This window comes from Squalius cephalus, assembly GCF_949319135.1.
Source record: "Squalius cephalus genome assembly, chromosome: 9".
NCBI lineage: Eukaryota > Metazoa > Chordata > Actinopteri > Cypriniformes > Leuciscidae > Squalius > Squalius cephalus.
Genome location: NC_137130.1, coordinates 43,808,173 through 43,827,176, shown reverse-complemented (window position 1 = coordinate 43,827,176; position 19,004 = coordinate 43,808,173). Strand labels below are relative to the sequence as shown.

Below are 19,004 nucleotides of genomic sequence, written 5' to 3'. Positions count from 1 at the left end.
GAGACAGAATTATATAACAAAGCATATATTTATTGACAGCCCAGCAAGCAAATATTTATAAAGTTCTTTGGCGTAGGCCCCGTCCGTAGCGTACAATCTGAGGGTAATGGAAACTGCATTTCCTGCCTGAAGAAGACAGAACTTACGCCAAAGCTTTCATATACATATCTCATATTTTGCCACCTACGCTAGAAAGCTTAATATACATTTAACCGTTCTTTCACCTGCAGTTGTTAAAACCACATCCTGCCTCTCGCCTCCTGCAGGTCTTGCAACTCTGGTTTTCCAGCATCTTATGCATATTAAACAATATCTTATTTAGATTAAACAATTCCTATTCAATCAATATTAAATGGTTCCAGCTTCATTTTATGCAATGCATGCAAATTTCTAAATAATTGCTTGAGAAGTTATAATTAAGGTATTTAACTGAAGCACTTGGTTATCCTTGGAGTTAAACCATCCTGGTATGTTTTCATGATTATGCGGATGGCTGCAGGACTTCAGTTGGAGGCTTTGAATCACTAGCAATCTTTAAATCATGGTAGAACAACACTGGTTTTTCACCAAAACCCATTTTGTACTGCCACAGATATAAAGACTCGTTTGGCTTCAGCTCAAATGTGAGTTGTTCTTCGACTTCAGTCAGTTCATTCCAGCTTTCAGTTTTAGTGCTGACGTGTGAACCTCCATATTCTGGAGAAAAGGAGAAATGCAACTTCACAATTAACCCTATAAAATCTCCAGTCGAGACTGACTTGGCTATTTTCCAGTTGTCTGTGATCTGGGACATCTTCTCCTTATCGTATCCAACCTTTTTATTGATTTTCTTTTGCCATGTCACTGGTGTATTGCTGCCATTAGTTATAGTTTTAATATTCTCCCAAATGCCAAAGGCTGGGCCTTTAAGTACTGACAGCCCACCAGGAAGGAAGTTAACAACATCAGGATGAACAGAAAAGACACCAGGGTTTTTTTCTTTGCTGATGTCGGTACCTTTGTAGTACTCAACTCCCCACTCTGAGACTGGCTTTAGGAAGAAACAGTAGTCTGGCAGGCCCCAGTAATAGAGGCCGTTTCTGCAGTTGGGATGGAGCTTGTACTCTACAGAGTCTTGATTCATGTTTGTTGTTTCTCGGTAAGTGCCCTTTTCTTGAAAGATGATGTAAAACTTGCCAAAGGCTGAGAAGTAGTGGTCTCCTCCCTGGCAGTTAGGATGAAGGCTGTGAACTTCAGCACCGCTGTCTTTCTCCAGGCTGGTGACTCTGCGGTAGTAATTGCCCTTGATGATGTAAAAGATGTTATCTTCACCTCCAAGGTAATGGTCTCCATTTTTGCAGGCAGGGTGCAGACTGGAAATAGAGATTTCTAAACCTCTATTGACACTACCTATCTTCATAAAGCAGCCGAGATCAGAGCGTATTATATAAAAGTATTTGCCCGCTCCACAGATGTCAGTGCCTTTTGTTTTGCTCTTGGGAATAATGCCGTTCATCGTGCCTGAACCTGCAACACAGAATAAACCAAACATTCAATCTCCAAACCAAATGCTGTTATTTTAGTCCTTCTATAGATTGAGCTCACTGATTACCAAAACAGCTTTATATCCCTTACAAAAAAGAAGTTTATTCAAGTGTGCCACAAGTATACTTCTTTTAAACTAAAACTAAAAATGTATACTTTGAGTCTACTTTTTGTATACTTCTCAGAATATACATAAAATTGCACTTAAGTATGCTTGACTTATACTGACAGAAAGGTCAAAATAGGCTATATTTTGACTATACATGTACTCAATCTTTTGATCGAAACATACAGTGCCTTGTGAAAGTATTTAAACGACTTCATTTTTTTCACATTTTTTATGTTGCTGTCTTGTGTTAAACTACTTTAAATTACTTTTTTCCCACATCACTCTACACCCCATACACCTTGATGACAAAGCAAAAAAACAGATTGACTGAAGACAAAAAAGTGGATGACATGTTCTCTAGGTCCCCCTTATATACTTAGTAATGGTAGTGACATCATAGGCTGTCATCGGTAAATAGGATTGCCGTGATTGGATAATCGTTTCAGGCACCGGTTCACACAGAGACGTTCCCCAAAGTGTCATCACTAGTTAACTTTAAACCTTTTTGCGATATTTCCAACTTCCGGGTTTAAATTCGTCTTTGTGTCAACGTCACGAGATGTGAAGTTTTCTTGTACTATAATATGGCGATGACTCATGAGTGTCCCATAATTATTCATGAGACTGCATGTCTTTATCCTATGAGAAGAAGTCTCGCTTAATTATTCATGACAGCATGTGTTGATTTCATCTGACAGGCGCTTCAAACAGTGAGATTGCATACAGTAAGTGAGAGATGCATGAATGGATTAAAAACTATTGTTTGTTTTCGCTTGGTAAGGGTTTCTGCGTCGCATAGATCCACTGTTCAAAAGATCCTTGTTGACGGCCACATTCACTGTTTCGCATGCCTGGCAGCTTCTAGATGGGATTGCTGGTCATTCTCATGATGGCCCTAGCATTTCATTCGGGGCTCCAGGGGAGGATTAGATGTCGATCGCTGCATCAGAGAGAGGGCTGTTGCGCTCTGGAAATGAAGATGATCCTGAGCTCCCACTATAATAGTGTGTGTGCCCATGCTGAATCAGATTCAGACTTGACAGCCACGCTTTCCCGGGTTACGCTGGGGGCGCAGTGTGGTGCGTAATTGCCTTGCCCCGCCCCCGTGCCTTCCTGGGTGTGTGTGAAGAACTTTTTGCAGTATGGAAGTATTTTGGCTCCAATATGGCAAGCTGTGCATGGTGTTTTAAAGCCGCAGGCCAGGTGATGTCCACCCTGGTCGTCCAGAAGCGCCCCCTGGCTAAACCTTGCAGTGGTGTGGACATTGCCAAAGTTCACTTTCTCTATGCTCCCATCTCACAAGAGGAAAACTGTGGCCAGCGGTTCTTCGCAGTTCCGAAGCAGGCTGAGGTAACTGAAAGCTTGCCCCGATGTGCTCCCCTTGTCACTGGTGGGCTGCCCCTCAGTCTGTTCGTCGCCAAGGGTTTCAGTCCCCTGCGAAAAAAAAAAACCCTCTACTACAGCCAACTCTACTGTGACGTTGATCTTTCGCAGGAAAATCCATCTCAGCGACTATGCCATCTTACGCATCCCCTGCCGATTGGTGGAGTCAGGTTAGTGTTGCACTGCACACTCAGACCCCACTTTGGGCCGCTTGCCGTTCGAGTCGGGTCCCTGGCCTCCACCTCGCCGCACCACTGCGGGTAAGTCGTGGTCCTGTTGGTCCCCTGTCTCGGTGCCTGGGAGCCTGTCTAGCGCTTCCCAGCCCCTCCAGCTGGCTCATCCATACCAGCACACTCGGCTATGCGATTCAGTTTGCCCCGGCGACCCCCGGCCATGCAGTTCACCCGTGTTCTGGCGGACAATGCTCCAGTCCTTCGGGCGGATATCGCAGTCCTACTGGTAAAGGATGCGATAGAGCTGGTCCCTCCAGCCGACATGTGTTGAACTGCTTGAATTCATTCAAATGCAGGACAGCGGCTCCACTGAAACTTTTTCAGAGGCTCCTGGGGTTTGTGGCATCCGCAGCCACTGTAACGCAGCTCGGATTGCTTCATATGAGGCCGCTTCAGCACTGGTTTCACGACTGAGTCCAAAGATGGGCGTGGCAGCGTGGCTTGTGCCGGGTTCCTATCACCCCGCACTGTCGCCAAACCCTCAGACCCTTTGTTTCTACAGGCAGGTGTCCCCCTACATAGGCCTAAATATAGGCTACAGTGTATGAGTATCAGTGAAGGGGGAAGTTTTTGTACATGTTTGATAAGTCAATCTCCTCAGCTTACTTTCACAGGCTGTGAAATATTATTCATCAACCACAGTTTTGCAGTACTTTTGCAACCAAACTCGCAACAATGAGTGGGTATATATTATATATAGATATTTGTGTGTGTGTGCAATTTGTAGGTCATATTAAAAGTATTTTTTTGTGCTCAAGTTTCAAACATGTTGTAGATGGAATTAAGAACCTGACCAGTGTACTTTCTTAAATGATAAAAGCAATACTTGATGTTATAATTGACTGAGGGATGTGCATCTACATTAGGGCTATAGCTATCGATTAATTTAGTAATCGAGTATTCTACTGATTATTCCATCGATTGTAAAATTGTGTAAATTGTGAAAATTGTAAAAATATGACTTAAAATACAAATAGCTCACACTTTACAATATGGTTCATTAGTTAACATTTGTTAACTACTTAAGTTAACATACTAAGAATGAACAATACTTCTACAGCATTTATTAATCTTAGTTAATATTCATTTCAACATTTCATTTACTAATACGTTATTAAAATCAAAGGTTGTATTTGTAAACATTAATGTACTATGAACTAACATGAACAAACAATGAAACATTAACAAAGATGAATAAATACAGTTGCAAATGTATTGTTCATTGTTAGTTCATGTTGGTTAATGCATTATTATAATGTTAACTAATGATCCTTATTGTAAAGTGTTACCTAAATATATAATAACAAGGAATAATTATTTGTTCAAATAAAAGTATCAAAGTAATCATATGGGTTTTAGTGAACAACGCTGTTAAGATACACCATGTAAAATAAATGATATAAACTAATATAAACATAACTTATGTACATTACGTAAAAACAAATGCCCGCAGAGAGCGCCAACGGCCTGGTTACACTAAGGCATGATCAAATCCTTGTATAATATTGGCCAAACAAAATTTAATTCAAATGTCAACTTAATCTTTAATATTTGGTCTCTTCTGTACGATAGAGATGCAACAGCTGCTGTAATTTCTTGAGCAATAGCATGTGCAAGTCAAAACATGCAAACTCAATGCAAGGGTTACACTTTCATTTTGAAATCGCAATATATTCGCAATTTGCATATATTTCAGAAATACATTTATGTATTCTCCTGTGTTGGCGTAGATTTACAAATGTGTTACGAATCTTGTGAAACGGTGCACACTGCGTGCAGATGAACGTTATAAGCCACACAAACTCACCTGAGACGCTGACACAGGCACAGATTAACACACGGGCCCCCTGGGAACTTGCCCGGGGCACTGGGCCAGCAGGGGGCCCTGTAAAATTGATATTCTTTTCAAATAATAAAATTTTTTTTGTTGTTTTTTCCAGTAAAATTGTGTTGAATATTGTGGAATAATGTGATTATTTTTTGCAGTTGCATACTATTAACTGGTAAATAAATCAAATAAATAATTTTAATGTATTGGTGCGCTGTTGAGAGGGACAACTAGAGGCAAGTGAAAATCATTGCGTAATATAAAGTCTCGCGTAGAAGACGGTTACTCGAAAAACAAAACAAAAATTTGTTTTAAACCACAACTGAGTGGATCAATGAAAAGAAAGGAGAAAAAGGACAAAGAAGCAAGAGAAGCTCAAAGCTACCAACAATCTCCTTTTTTTAAAGTAGTGAGTCGCGACGATAATGATAACCGATCTTCTCATCTCAGCACTCTCAAACACCTGACCGAGTGACCAGATGACCAATCGAATCACAGTAGGCGGGCTTTATGTTCACAGAAGCGTGAGCCGAGCGCGAATTCCAGCTCAACGCGCTTCACACTTCAGTTAACGGTCACACAGCGCGAGATAAGAGGCAAAACAGCTGTTTTAAGATAGAAGTTTTAAGCGACCGACAAAAATAATCAGTTTGCAAAGACTGTATCAATCAAAGCTCAGCTTTGGGAAGGGAATATATACAGGTCAAGATATAGTGACTGAGAGAAGTAGATGGAGATGAGAGAGGGAGAGCAGGTATTGCATACTGTGCCCAGAATGAATTCATACGAATTGGGTAACTCGTAAAATATGTACGATTTAGCAACAAAAAAAAAAAAGACATCCGTGAGACAAGACTTTGAGACATCCGTGCCCAGGGCACATCATCTCCATAATCCGTCCCTGCACTGACACACATAGAAATGATGACAGTGCAACTATGAAGCCTCCGAGGTTTTGCGTTCCCAAATGCACATTATTGGAAACCTAAACCAACAGCACATACAGAGACTGTGTGTGTGTGAAAGCAGCGTTTACTATGAACGGAGCTGAGGTACTTTTAACACAATCTGCACGCATGTAAATAATTAAAGCGTCTTGCTTCTCTGTAGGGTAAAAAAAACAGCACATATATTTTTTTGTGATAGTTTTTGCGCATATCACAGCCTTTGTGATATCATGATAGCACTATGCAATATTATTATTGTAAATTGTTTTAAATAGATCGCGTAGCCTTAGAGAACGGTGTAATAATGCGGTTCATGGATTTACGTCTGTATATGCGCCACTCCAGGTATTTTGCTGGTTACTCGACACAGGAAAATCGCAAATGAGGATTTTTTAAAATCGAGTACTCGACTTTAATCAAGGAATCGTTACAGCCCTAACATTGACCAGGATGTCCAGCCAATCAACATTTTAAATGCAATATAGCCTATAAATCAATAGACATTGTCAATACATTGCTTTCCATCTTGCTTTATTGCAGAGTTGTAACTAAACTGACAAGATAATCATTGTCTTGTTTTAAAAGTATGTGCGCCTTTAATGAGGAGTGCCATCACACCCATATTGTACTGGTCCCCACAGATGTTTTAATGTTAACTTGCCAAAGTGGCCCTGTCTGAAATCGAGCACAGCGTTAGTTCAGGCAGGCCACGTAGTCATAGGCTGCGATTATCAAATCGCTCCAACCACTACCATTCTCCGATTAGATCGGGAGGATATATATATACGTGGCACCACTGCTCAGTAAGCATGCTCAAACTGCTCGCAACCCTCCCGCCCTCACCACTGTAAGTATCAGGCATATTACTGTAAACCTTCTGGCTGTCGTCTTCTTTTGTTTCAGATTACCAAGGCTTTCAAGTCTTATCTGTTATGGACATCATTGCTGAGAGACACTCATCCTCATAGCCAAGGTACTGTAGCAAATTAGCTCTATGAAATATTAATAATCAATAATAACTTGTTATAAATGATTATGAATATTTGGATCAGTTAATATAATTAACTTAATGTTGTATATTAATATTACAATCAATTAGCCTGTTTGTCCCGTGAACACTCAGTGTTAATTGTTTATTAATTCTAAGAAATGTACATTTCCGGGGCATGGAAAATGTCTTTCTTAATTTACAGTACTACTAAGAGCAAGTAGTCAAGATCTATGATTAGTGACTCCAGTTATGAGCTTGAGACACGGACAACTTTACGTGTGACATGAACAAGACTTTATTAACTAGACTAAACACTTAAACTACTCTAACATACACACACATACATGCATACAGTTTATCAAGGGAAAGAGAGCTGAAGCAGAATACAGGAAAGCAAGAATTTATAGCATTGTTTGAAATTCAGCAGATCAACAGCCTTGAGCAAACCATCAGTTTAGTTCTAACACGCCCTTCTTTAAAGGGGTAAGGATACTTAATGTATCAAATAATGAGACTAAGTTTGATACTTGCATGTCTCGCCCATTTGAATTAAACTGTCCTGATGAGATTTGTTGAGGCTCCAGTTGATCAGATGCTACACTACAGTACAGACGTCCAGGGATTTACTGACACGTCTAAACATCAACACTGTTTGCTTTAAAAACAGTACTAAAGTGTCCTAATCATCTGTATATCACTCAAGCTGATGGTTGTATGGAGGGTTAATGCTAAAGCTCTGTGTGCCATTAACTATGGAGCAAGAATCCCCATAAGGAACCATACCGCCAAAGATAAATTGTGTTTAATAAACTCCAGTAACTTGCCAAAGTGGTCCTGTCTGAACTGACTAACGTGGCACTACTCACAACACATTTGGCAATGGCTGAATGGTTAGCTTTGTTTAATGATTATAACACCTATGTGTTGTGGGTAACCCTTTCTGGTAACACTTTATAATAACTGCATGCTCTTAATCATTAGTTAAGCATTAGTAAACAGTTAATTAATCATTTATAAAGCATTAATATACATTAAAAAGCAGTTTATAAATACAGCTATAACTGCTTTATTCTTGATTTATAAGCATATCTATGATGTGTTTAATAATTGTATTTTCATACTTTATTATTGATCAATTTATCATTTCTAAATGAAGTATAGCATTATTTACAAACCAGTTACATTATTTACCATTATTTACAAACAGTGTTGACATTGATTAATAAGATCACTTAGAAAGTGTGAGTAAATGTAGTAAATTCAGGTAGTTTAAAAGCATTTAGTAGTGGTCAGTTCACTGTGTTTGTGAGCTCATCTAAAGTGAGGACTAGTTATGCCTGGTAAAGCATTTATAAAGGAGATTAACCCTGAATTACAGTAGAAATACATGTTAATAAAGCATTTATTAACACACTAAGTAACTATTACTATGTGTGAATAATAATATGTATTTAAACAGTTTATTAATCATTTACTTGCACTTTCTAAGTGATCTTATGGATCAATGACAACTCCTAAATAACTGGTTTGTAAATAATGCTATACTTTATTTAGAAATTATTAATTGATCATCAATAAAGTATGAAAATACAGTTATTAAACACATTATAGATATGCTTATAAATCAAGAATAAAGCATGTATAGCTGTATTTATAAACTGCTTATTAATGTCTATTAATGCTTTATAAATCAAGAATAAACTGTTATAAACTAATGCTTAACTCATGATTACTAGCGTGCAGTTATTATAAAGTGTCACCAAATTTCCTTTCTCAGTTCTTTTGAGGTAGGCTCTGCCCCTTCATCTTCAGGAACCGCAAGCATCTGCTACCCTCCGGATTTGGATTACGGACGGGGCCTACGCCAAAGAACTCTATCAATTTATCCATTTGATACTAATTTGCATACAACTGTTAAATAAATCTTATTCATACGTTCTCTTGCCTCCTGAGTCTTTCTGCTAGAATTTCTAATGATTTGGATCAGTATTCTGAAGTGATAAACATGATAACTCTCCAGTAATGACTGAAGTCACTGTAAGCTTTTGAGGTTCTTCTAAGGGAGTAAGCTAGTAATTCCTTCTGACAGATTTTGTAATACTTGAGTCATTACTAGTGGGTTACTATGATCTTAAATTTAGAATTAATTATATAATCCTCTAAGTGGTATGATAAAAATAGTAGTTACTGATTAGCTAATAGTGAACTACCTCTTTCAACCATGCACTATTACTTACTGATTCTTTAATTAGAGTTTCTTGTTAGTTAATAGTAGTTACTTGAGTGGTAATATTGTATACTCAGTAATGATGGAACAGTATTGTAAAATGTTACCAAATATTAAATTTCTCTATATTACATAATAGTTTGCACAATTAAAATGTCTGCATAACAAAATAATTTTGACGATAGAATACAGGTCTTTAAATGAAATATGGGCTCACAGACGCTCAATGTTAGAAACATACTTACTTGGTGGACTGTAGACTGAGTCTGAAGAGCAGCTTCTCCTGGATCGAGTCTGAGAGATGATGTGTCTCTGACAGATTTCTGTCTTATATAAAGCTCTTCAGAGGGCTGAACAAACACACACACAAGCCTCGATTAGACTAGTCCCTGCAATTGGCTACTGTTTTTTCTAGTATTCAAGCAGAGACTGGGGAAAAAAATATACAAGCACATATACTATTACATTAATAAAATGTGAAAAAAACTGCAAAAACAGTGTATTTTGCTCACAATATTCATTGTTCAGAGTTCTGTGTAAGGTAATTTTATCAATTTTTGGCAGCCATTCTGTTTATTCACAACACAATGTTTTAAATTTCATTTCAAGCAAAAGACTGTAAAATATATCATAAGTAGACAATTTAAGCAGCCAAGAATAATTCACTATATATATATATGTTTGTGTGTGTGTGTGTAAAGCCCAGTGGATGGGGAAAGTGGATTAGATCAAAATAAATACAGGTGTTTAGGAAGAATTTCTTCTTCCCTAAGAAGAATGTCAATCTTTGCAATGCTATTGCGGCCAATCAATGAGATGTTAGGAAATACTGCCTGTCTACAGATTCAGTGACTATTGTTGTAACTAGATTGTAATTGGCAGGAATTATAACTACACACAAATATTTGAAGCCATTGATTGCTTTTATAAAGTGAAGGTGGATGATCCCATTATTATTCATTTTATAGCCAGAGAACTTTACAAATCTATCAGTTAATTTGATCAATGCTGGAACAGATCTCTCAAGCTTTGTGAGAAAAAGAGTAGTATCGTCTGCGCACAGTCTGATGGTTGTGATCTAATGTTCTTGATGATAGATTTACTTCTGGCCACAATTACTAAAGACTCTAATACTAAAATAAAGAGTGTTGATGACAATGGGCATCCCTGTCATGTCTCTCTGTATATGATCAAAGGCTTTGATATTGTGCTGTTAGATCTATAACTACAGCTTATTGATTTCAGATATAACATTTTGAACCAATGTTGAAATGAATATCTAAAACCAAAACAAGACAGTGCTTCAGTCATATAGTCAAGTCACCTTTATTTCTATAGTGCTTTATACAGTACAATACATTATATAAATACACACTGATACATGTATATACTTAAGAGATGTTTACATGTATATGTATTTTTTTTTTTTATATAACTTATTAAAAAAAAATGTATTCTTAAATATATAAATGTATGTGTGTTTTTATAAATACATAATAATTATATACAGTACACACACACATATTATGTGAACACAAACTTTTATTTTGCATATTTAATAATCTCGAGTAATCATTGGATGGCTCAAATATACACTTCTAAAGAAAGGGCTTGTGAGCAATATAAACCAGCTGATTGTAGTCTGTTAAATATTTAACTGAAGCTTAATGATTGGATGTAAAGCAGACACCAAACACTATTATATTGTTTTAATCAAATCTTCTAGCCTTCTAAGGAGCTTAATAGAAACTTTCTGACATGTTGCACACAAAAGCCATATTCAGATAGGACCTGTTTTGCATTTGTAATATTAAAGACACATCAGTGATAAAACTCATGCATTTGGATGGCAATTTATTCACAGTGAACAAATGAGTTCTGTGTGTGGCAGTGACCCAGAACTCGATCACCTTTTAGTTTTAAATGAGACTGTGGACATGTGGAGTGCTTTAACCCTCTGTGGTCTGAGGTGTTTTCTGGCCCTGGAGGTGTTCTGATATGCGCCCACATTTGTGCTTATTTCTGTTACTTGTGACATTTTCATGGTTAAAGTCTCTGAATCACATAGCCTATAATATTTGCTTCAAAACTGTGTGAAAATCATCCTGCCCATGTGAATCATCATGAATATTGATGTGTTGAGGGGAAAAAATATATATTTCTATTAAATATCATTTGAAAAACCTGAATAAAACGAACACCAAAGAACAATATTAACTATTGAACGGTGGTGACGAGTTCATGTAACATGTAAGGGACCTAAAGTGCACCTAAAAGTTGTCACAAAGAACCGGCAAAAGTAATGATTATGAATGTCAAATATAGCAAGGAGACATTTCAATTGTCTATTAATAAACAAGTGTTTTCTGTATCAAAGATGAAGTTGACGATGCTGACTCGCAATCTTTGCAGTAGTGAATGCGCCAGAGAGACATTACTTAAGCAGAAAGCAGAGAGAATTTTCAATTGTTTTGTTTAAAAGTAGACATTTCAAGCTTTCTATAGATATATTTCTGTGAGGTAAGTAGGCTACCTTATACTGAGTTTCGGTTCATTTAAGAGACGAGCTCCAGTTCATGCGCCGGCGCCTCCGTGTCGTGATTAAATTGCCTGATATATTTACTTCTTATTTATTTAATCCAGGCAAATGGTTGATGAAACATTGATTAAAATTTAGATACAATTAATACAAAACGGTTTGGCTAACATTCCCTACAAGTTTGGTTAATGTTTTAGAGAAAACATTTGAATGTAATGTTCAAAGAATGTTTTAAAAATGTTTTCTCATTTCAAATAATGTTCCTATAAGGTTAAATGTAAACTAAAATATAACGTTTCAACTGTAACATTTTGAGGATGTTTTGAGGATGTTGTTGAGATAATAGATTATATATTGTTCTCAGTAAAACATTGGCACAATGTTCCATAATAACAGAGGAGGAACATTATCAAATCAACATTCGCAAAATGTTGTGAGGATGTCACTGAGGCCTGAGATGAGTGTTTTTTATAAAACGTTCTTAATGTTATGTGTTAACAAAACTAGATGAACTAGATTTTGAGGATGTTTTGAGGATGCTTTTGAGATAACAGATTATACATTGTTCTCAAAAAAACAAAACAAAAAAAAAAAAACATTGCCACAATGTTTCCTAATAATAGAGGAGGAACATTATCAAGTCAATGTTCGTAAAATGTGTTGAGGAAATGTTTTCATTCCTGTCAATTGACTTTTTAACAAAAGTAGGACATTTTGCATGAAACATTTTGGTAACACTTTATAATAACTGCATTAGTATAATATTAATCATTAGTTAAGCATTACTAAACAGTTAATTCATCATTTTTAAAGCATTAATAGACATTAATAAGCAGTTTATAAATACAGCTATAAATGATTTATTCTTGATTTACAAGCATATCTATAATGTGTTTAATAATTGTATTTTCATACTTTATTAATGATCGATTTATCATTTCTAAATGAAGTATAGCATTATTTACCATTATTTACAAACTAGGTGTTGTCATTGATTAATAAGATCACTTAGAAAGTAAGTAAATGTAGTAAATGCAGGTAGTTATAAAGAATTTAGTAGTAGTCAGTTCACTATTTTGTGAGCTCATCTAAAGTGAGGACTATTTATGCCTTGCAAAGCATTTATAAAGGAGATTTAAAGGCTCATTTATCTTCTAAACAGAAAAAGGAAACAAACACACACAGTGATACAGAACATAGAAATATTTAACAGCCTTTAAATCTCCTTTGTAAATGCTTTAGAAGGCATAACTAGTCCTCACTTTAGATGAGCTCACAAAAATAGTTAACCCTCTGGGGTCTAAGGTGTTTTTGGGGTCCTTGAGATGTTCTGACATGCCCTGACATTTTTGCTTTTTTCAGTTGCTTATAAACATATTAATGGCAAAAAAAATTACACACTATTTAGCACAAACAGGGCTACCATGAAATGTGAGCAACAAGAATGTACATGTCTGCATTTTTGAGAGAATAATGTTTATGCGTGGTTATTGAAAAAACTAAAAACTAAAGTTTCTGAAATAAGGCCATAAAACACATTCTAAATATGTGCCAATAAGACTTTTGTCTAATGGATGTCATCGCCTAGTGTTTTTTCTTCAAAATAAAGTGAAAATCACCCTGCCTTATCATTCACATAACACAATACATTGATTTGAATTTTGCAAAGCACTTTCTGTTTGGAAAGGCCATATGCGGAGTGGGCGTCTACGGTCATGCATATGTAGTGGTTCACACCTGGAGACAATGGGGCCCGCATACTTAATTAGCCATTCATTCAGGTGAGTCACTGAGCCACAAGAATGCAAGAGCAACAGTTGGAAGCATCTCAATTCTTTTTTATTTTTCCTCATATTGTGCTTGCAATTTGGCCTATAATATCCAAGGAAAACATGTCTAGTAATTGTGCAGTTAATTCTCATACTGTATTTTCAGTTTTGGAATATTTATGCTCTCCCCAAATTTGTCAATAATAAAACACAATAAAAGTTATTTAAAGAAAAGGCTTATATTTACCTTTTAATAGTTTGTTTACATCTACCTTATAAATATATTTTTTTATTAAAAAGGTTACAATTACAACAACAATTCAAGTGTAATCTTTCTTTGTAAAAACTAAAGTATACATTTTATCATACATATTTCAAAGTTAAGGATTTGATTGATTATTTGATAACTTTATTTTTGACAAAACATATTATATTTAACATAAGCAAATATTGGCAAACAAAAGCTTATTTGAGGTGGCAGATATTTTACATTAAAAATGTATAATCTATCCAAAACTAATCAACGAAATGTTGTCTTTCATATGTCTGTAACATAGGTCTTTCATTTTTATTATAAGAAATATAAATGTTAATTTGCAGTTTAAATCCAGGAAATTTGTTAATGAAAAAAATATTAAAATTAAGATACAATTGATACAAAACGAAATTCGTTTTAAAGAAAGGATTTGTACTTTCTGTTTTGAGGTCTCTGTGAAAGTTTGAAAGTCTTTTAGTGCTTTTTTTAGAGCGCTCACGTCCATAATGGAGAACTGTCACGTAATATTGTTTTTTCCTCATAAATGTGAACACGAAAAATAAAAGACAAAAGACTTTTAAGTAAAACTTACTCCGAAATTGTGTTCTCGGCGGAATTCGCTCTTCAATATGCTGCCGTTCGTCCTCTGAGTTACAATCTTCCTCTGAGGAAAAGGTGCATTCTTCCTCGCTGTCCAGAATCATCTGAAGGGCATCTTTATTACCGGAGAAGCGTTTCATACTCAAAACGCGATGAACTATCAGTAAGTCTGATGAAGAAACTTTTTATGGCATTGATCGAGGGGCGTATGCGATGCATACTAGATCATCTAACTATTTACATGTGAATCGCGCCGGGGGCGGGGCGGCCGCAGCTTATTATAGAGATAATGAAGCAGAAGGAAAAATGGTACCTCTCCTTGCTTTCAAACGGATTACATGAGTTGAAAACATTTGTTTTTTATATAACTTACTTCATTTAAAAGAGGAGATTTCAAGCTTCATAAAGACATATCTCACGTGCCTGTGTGAGAAGTATTCGCTGAGTTATGATTCATTTTCGGACGCGTTTCAGAATGGACTACACGGACAGAGAGAAGGCAGAACTCGCTTCGTGTTTATTTTTCTTTATTTGTCGAAAAGCACAACACTATGTTTTTATTGTGAGTATACACAAAAATAATACACATTTAACAGAATCGATTGATGTATGAAACTTGTTTTGTAAAATCAAAGTCAAAAGAGTATTTTGGGTCTCAATTCAACTCATAAGGAAAAAAGCGAGCAGATCACGCCGGCGTGATCTCCGACCTCTGAGGGTTAACTGACCACTACTAAATGCTTTATAACTACCTGAATTAACCCTGAATTACAGTAGAAATATATGTTAATAAACCATTTATTAACACACTAAGTAACTATTACTATATGTGTGAATAATAATTTGTATTTAAACAGTTTATTAATCATTTACTTGCACTTTCTAAGTGATCTTATGAACCACTGACAACTCCTAAATAACTGGTTTGTAAACAATGCAATACTTCATTCAGAAATGATAAATTGTTCATTAATAAAGTATGAAAATACAATTATTAAACACATCATAGATATGCTTATAAATCAAGAACAAAGCATTTATAACTGTATTTATAAACTGCTTATTAATGTATATTAATGCTTTATAAATGACAAATGAACTGTTTACTAATGCTTAACTAATGATTAATAGTGTGCCGTTATTATAAAGTGTTACCAAAAAACTTACTACAGTATTCCTCAGTCGGATCCTCGAAATACCCGCACTTCTGAGGTACATTTTCCATTATTATTATTCCTCACAGCGCTGCGAGACGGTGTAAACAAGTAGGCTACAATGATCTGATTAAACTTGTGTTTTCTCGAGCTGATATGGGGGCGTTCACAGGTTTGCGTGGATTGCCTCAGTCATTTGCGTTTGAATAGCGCGCGCTCTCCGTGGGCGGGGTCACATTAAAAATAATTAGATGAGATGAGAACGACTGACATCTCGCTCTTTTCTTACAGATTACATGAACTGAGAATATTTGTTTTTTATATAAATTACTTCATTTAAAAGAAGAGAATTCAAGCTTCATGCCTGTGTGTCTGTATGCCTGTTTGACTGAGTATTCGCTGAGTTATTGTTCATTTTCGGACGCGTTTCAGAATGGACTACACTGACAGAGAGAAGGCAGAACTCGCTTCGTGTTTATTTTTCTTTATTTGGCAAAAAGCACAACACTTTGTTTTTATTGTGAGTATACACAAAAATAATACACATTTAACAGAATCGATTGATGTATGAAACTTGTTTGTAATATCAAAGTCAACAGAGCAAAATGAATTTCTTTTGAACTGATAAAAAAAAAAGCGAGCCTATCACGCCGGCGCGATTGTCGACCTCAGAGGGGTTAATCCAGAGGCACTCGGTGCCAGAACCCCTCTCCACTTCTGCCCTCCCCTGCCCCCGCCGTCAGTTATTGTCCTACTGACGGGCCAGCTCATCTACACACCCCACTATCCCTGTGTTATGTCTTCTAGGGTCTAAATGAAGTCTAAGTGCATTAAAAGAGGTGCGGCGCAGGGGGTAGAACTTATTCAGAGCCACGTCAAGAACCACCCATTTCCCTACCTATTGATTGATTGTGTGATTGAATGTGTGATATGAGATGCATTAAAAAGAGGTGGGGGGCAACAGTGCAGGACCTCTTCAGGCCCTCCACACAGCACACCTTAATTCTTAAATAGGAATGTGAATGTTGGCCATCTAGCATGAGGAGCATTAAAAAGTGAGGTGTACAGAGTAGAGCCGGCCCCAGCAGTTGCAGTGGAGGAGGAGGTCCGTGGAGGCGCGGTGAAAGGGGAGACATGTTCTCCCTTCAAGATAACCCCCCCCCCCTCCAGCCCATCCACCCGCTCGGTTGAAGCATGCTCTTCTGTATGTTCACAGACAGTCCCAGGCATGTCAGGTGGGCGAGGAGACTGCGTCTGTGTTCCTCGAGAGTGCCTCTCGATTGAGCGATGACTAGCCAGTCGTCGAGATAGTTCAGAATGCGCATCCCGCTGAGTTTCAGGGGTGCGAGCGCTGCATTCATGCACATTGTGAATACGCGGGGGGCCAGAGCCAGCCCGAACGGCAACACTTTGAATTGGCATGCGACACCTTCGAATGCAAACCGCAGAAAGCGCCTGTGATGCGGGGCTATCTGAATGTGAAAGTACGCATCCTTTAGATCCACTGCGATGAAGTAATCCTCGGGCTGAATATGCGCGAGGATTTGCTTCACTGTAATCATCTTGAACGCGTGTTTCGCAAGCGATTTGTTCAGTAATCTCAGGTCTAAGATGGGGCGCATACCTCCATCCTTTTTTCGGGACTAGAAAATAGCGGCTGTAAAACCCGCGATTTCTCTCTTCCCTGGGCACTATCTCTACTGCTTGTTTGGCCAGGAGAGAGGAGATTTCTGCCCGTAGCAGAGGGGTGCTCTGGTCTGATACTTCTGACATAATCACGCCGCCGAAGCGGGGTGGTCTGCGAGCGAACTGAAGTGTATAGCCGCGTTTTACAGTGTTGATTACCCAATCTGACGCCGCTGGGAGCGTCAACCACGCACTCAGGTGGCTCGATAGAGGGGGCATTAACGCATGCTGCGGCTGGGGCTGCGTGCCATGCAACTGCGACATCAGCAATTTGGCACTCCAAAGGTAAAGTCAACCACGCCAGCGACACACAAGGCAATTTTGGGACAAGTACCCGAACCAGGGCCTGCTGAAGGGGCCACTCCTTTGGACTCCCAGGGAGGGTTCTGGGGACAACCCAATTTTGCTGTGCTGTCTGGCAGTTGACACCTTGGTGTTGCCAAGTTGTTTGAGAGGGCGCACCGTGGTACAGGAGAGCGAAGGGCCCGGGGACACTGCAGTCGAGTGTTTGGAAGCGCCGAGGAGGTTGACCGCGCCACTGGTTCTCACCTGAGTGACCTCAATTCACCTTCAAGCACACTAAATAAGGTAAAGCCCATCCACTTAATTTAGGCCACAGAATACTGGATATTCCCCGGTCATTTAAGTGCTTGGCCCACCTTCTCTCTCTCAAGTCACACCATCTTCCTAGGTTTATACCTCGATAGCGCCCCCACCCTGTTGGCCCTATCATAAACCCCAGTAGTGGTAGTGGACTTAGGACTTTTTCTTCTTGCTATCTCTTCCTGTATTATTATTATTTTGTTTCATTTCACCTCGTTGTTTATTTTGTTCTGTTCTCTTCTTCTGTCCTGTTCTGCTGTGTTTTGTTTCTTTCAGTTCACACAAGGACAGAGCCTATGAGAACCATCAGAGGAAGCTGAATAATAGATCGACCAAGCAGTCAGCGTCATCAAATGACCCACTGAGCTGCCGCCCTGTCAAATTCTTTATTTAGATTCTGCGCTGACCCACGCAAAATCGGCCCACCTAACTGTCTAACTGTCTGCACCAGTTAGTCAAAGTTATGGCTTTCATAGCCACATATTACTGTAGCTCGCTAACGTACTTGCATTGGCCCCTTGCATTGCATTGCTGCCTTTCTCTCACCTACAGTGAGCCAGTATGTCCCATTCGTCCAGTCCCGCGGCCCACTGGGATCATCTAGCGACCTGGCTGAGTGCGATGACGAACACCATCCTACCCAAGTACGCCGGTGACCTGCAGCACCTGAGTCGAGAACAACTGGACGCCGACTTGGACCGGCTGATGGCCCATGATCCAACCCAGGGCTATAACCACAAAGAATTGGTCAAGATTATCGGGAGCCTCGCTCATAATCTCATCGCCCAGGCACGGCTAAGCGAAAGGAGCAACATCGACCTGGAACAGGAAGCAGCAGAACTAAAGTCCCAAGCTGAGGAGGCCCGGAGGAACCAGGCCCTCGTCCAGAGTCGTCTGGATCAGCTACTTCTCGAGACCCAAGACCAGAGCGAGAAAGAGGATGCAACAGATCCGGAACTACAGGAGGAAGTAGAAAGACTTCAAAATGCCCTGCAAGATCTTCGCCTCAACACAGACCGAAGAGAGCAATTGGAGAAAGAAGCCAGAGAGGAACTCGAGGCAAAACTCCAACAAGGTGAAGCTCTCCTTGCAAGAGCAGAGATTGAACTAAAAGAAAGAGATGCTAAGGCCAAGGCCTGTGAAAATCACTTGAAA

At 38.4% G+C, this 19,004-nt stretch overlaps 1 protein-coding gene across 1 annotated transcript; it reads right to left on the bottom strand.

The window, feature by feature from the left end:
• Nucleotides 1-481: 481 nt before the first annotated feature.
• Nucleotides 482-9,533, bottom strand: LOC307164698 (uncharacterized protein; the record flags this gene model as incomplete). Its single annotated transcript, XM_079881751.1, has 2 exons — nucleotides 9,488-9,533; nucleotides 482-1,506 (listed from the first exon to the last, which is right to left on the bottom strand). The coding sequence occupies exon 2, from the start codon at nucleotides 1,493-1,495 to the stop codon at nucleotides 482-484; it is 1,014 nt and encodes a 337-aa protein (XP_079737877.1). The 5' UTR covers nucleotides 1,496-1,506; nucleotides 9,488-9,533.
• Between the last annotated feature and the right edge of the window lie 9,471 nt (nucleotides 9,534-19,004).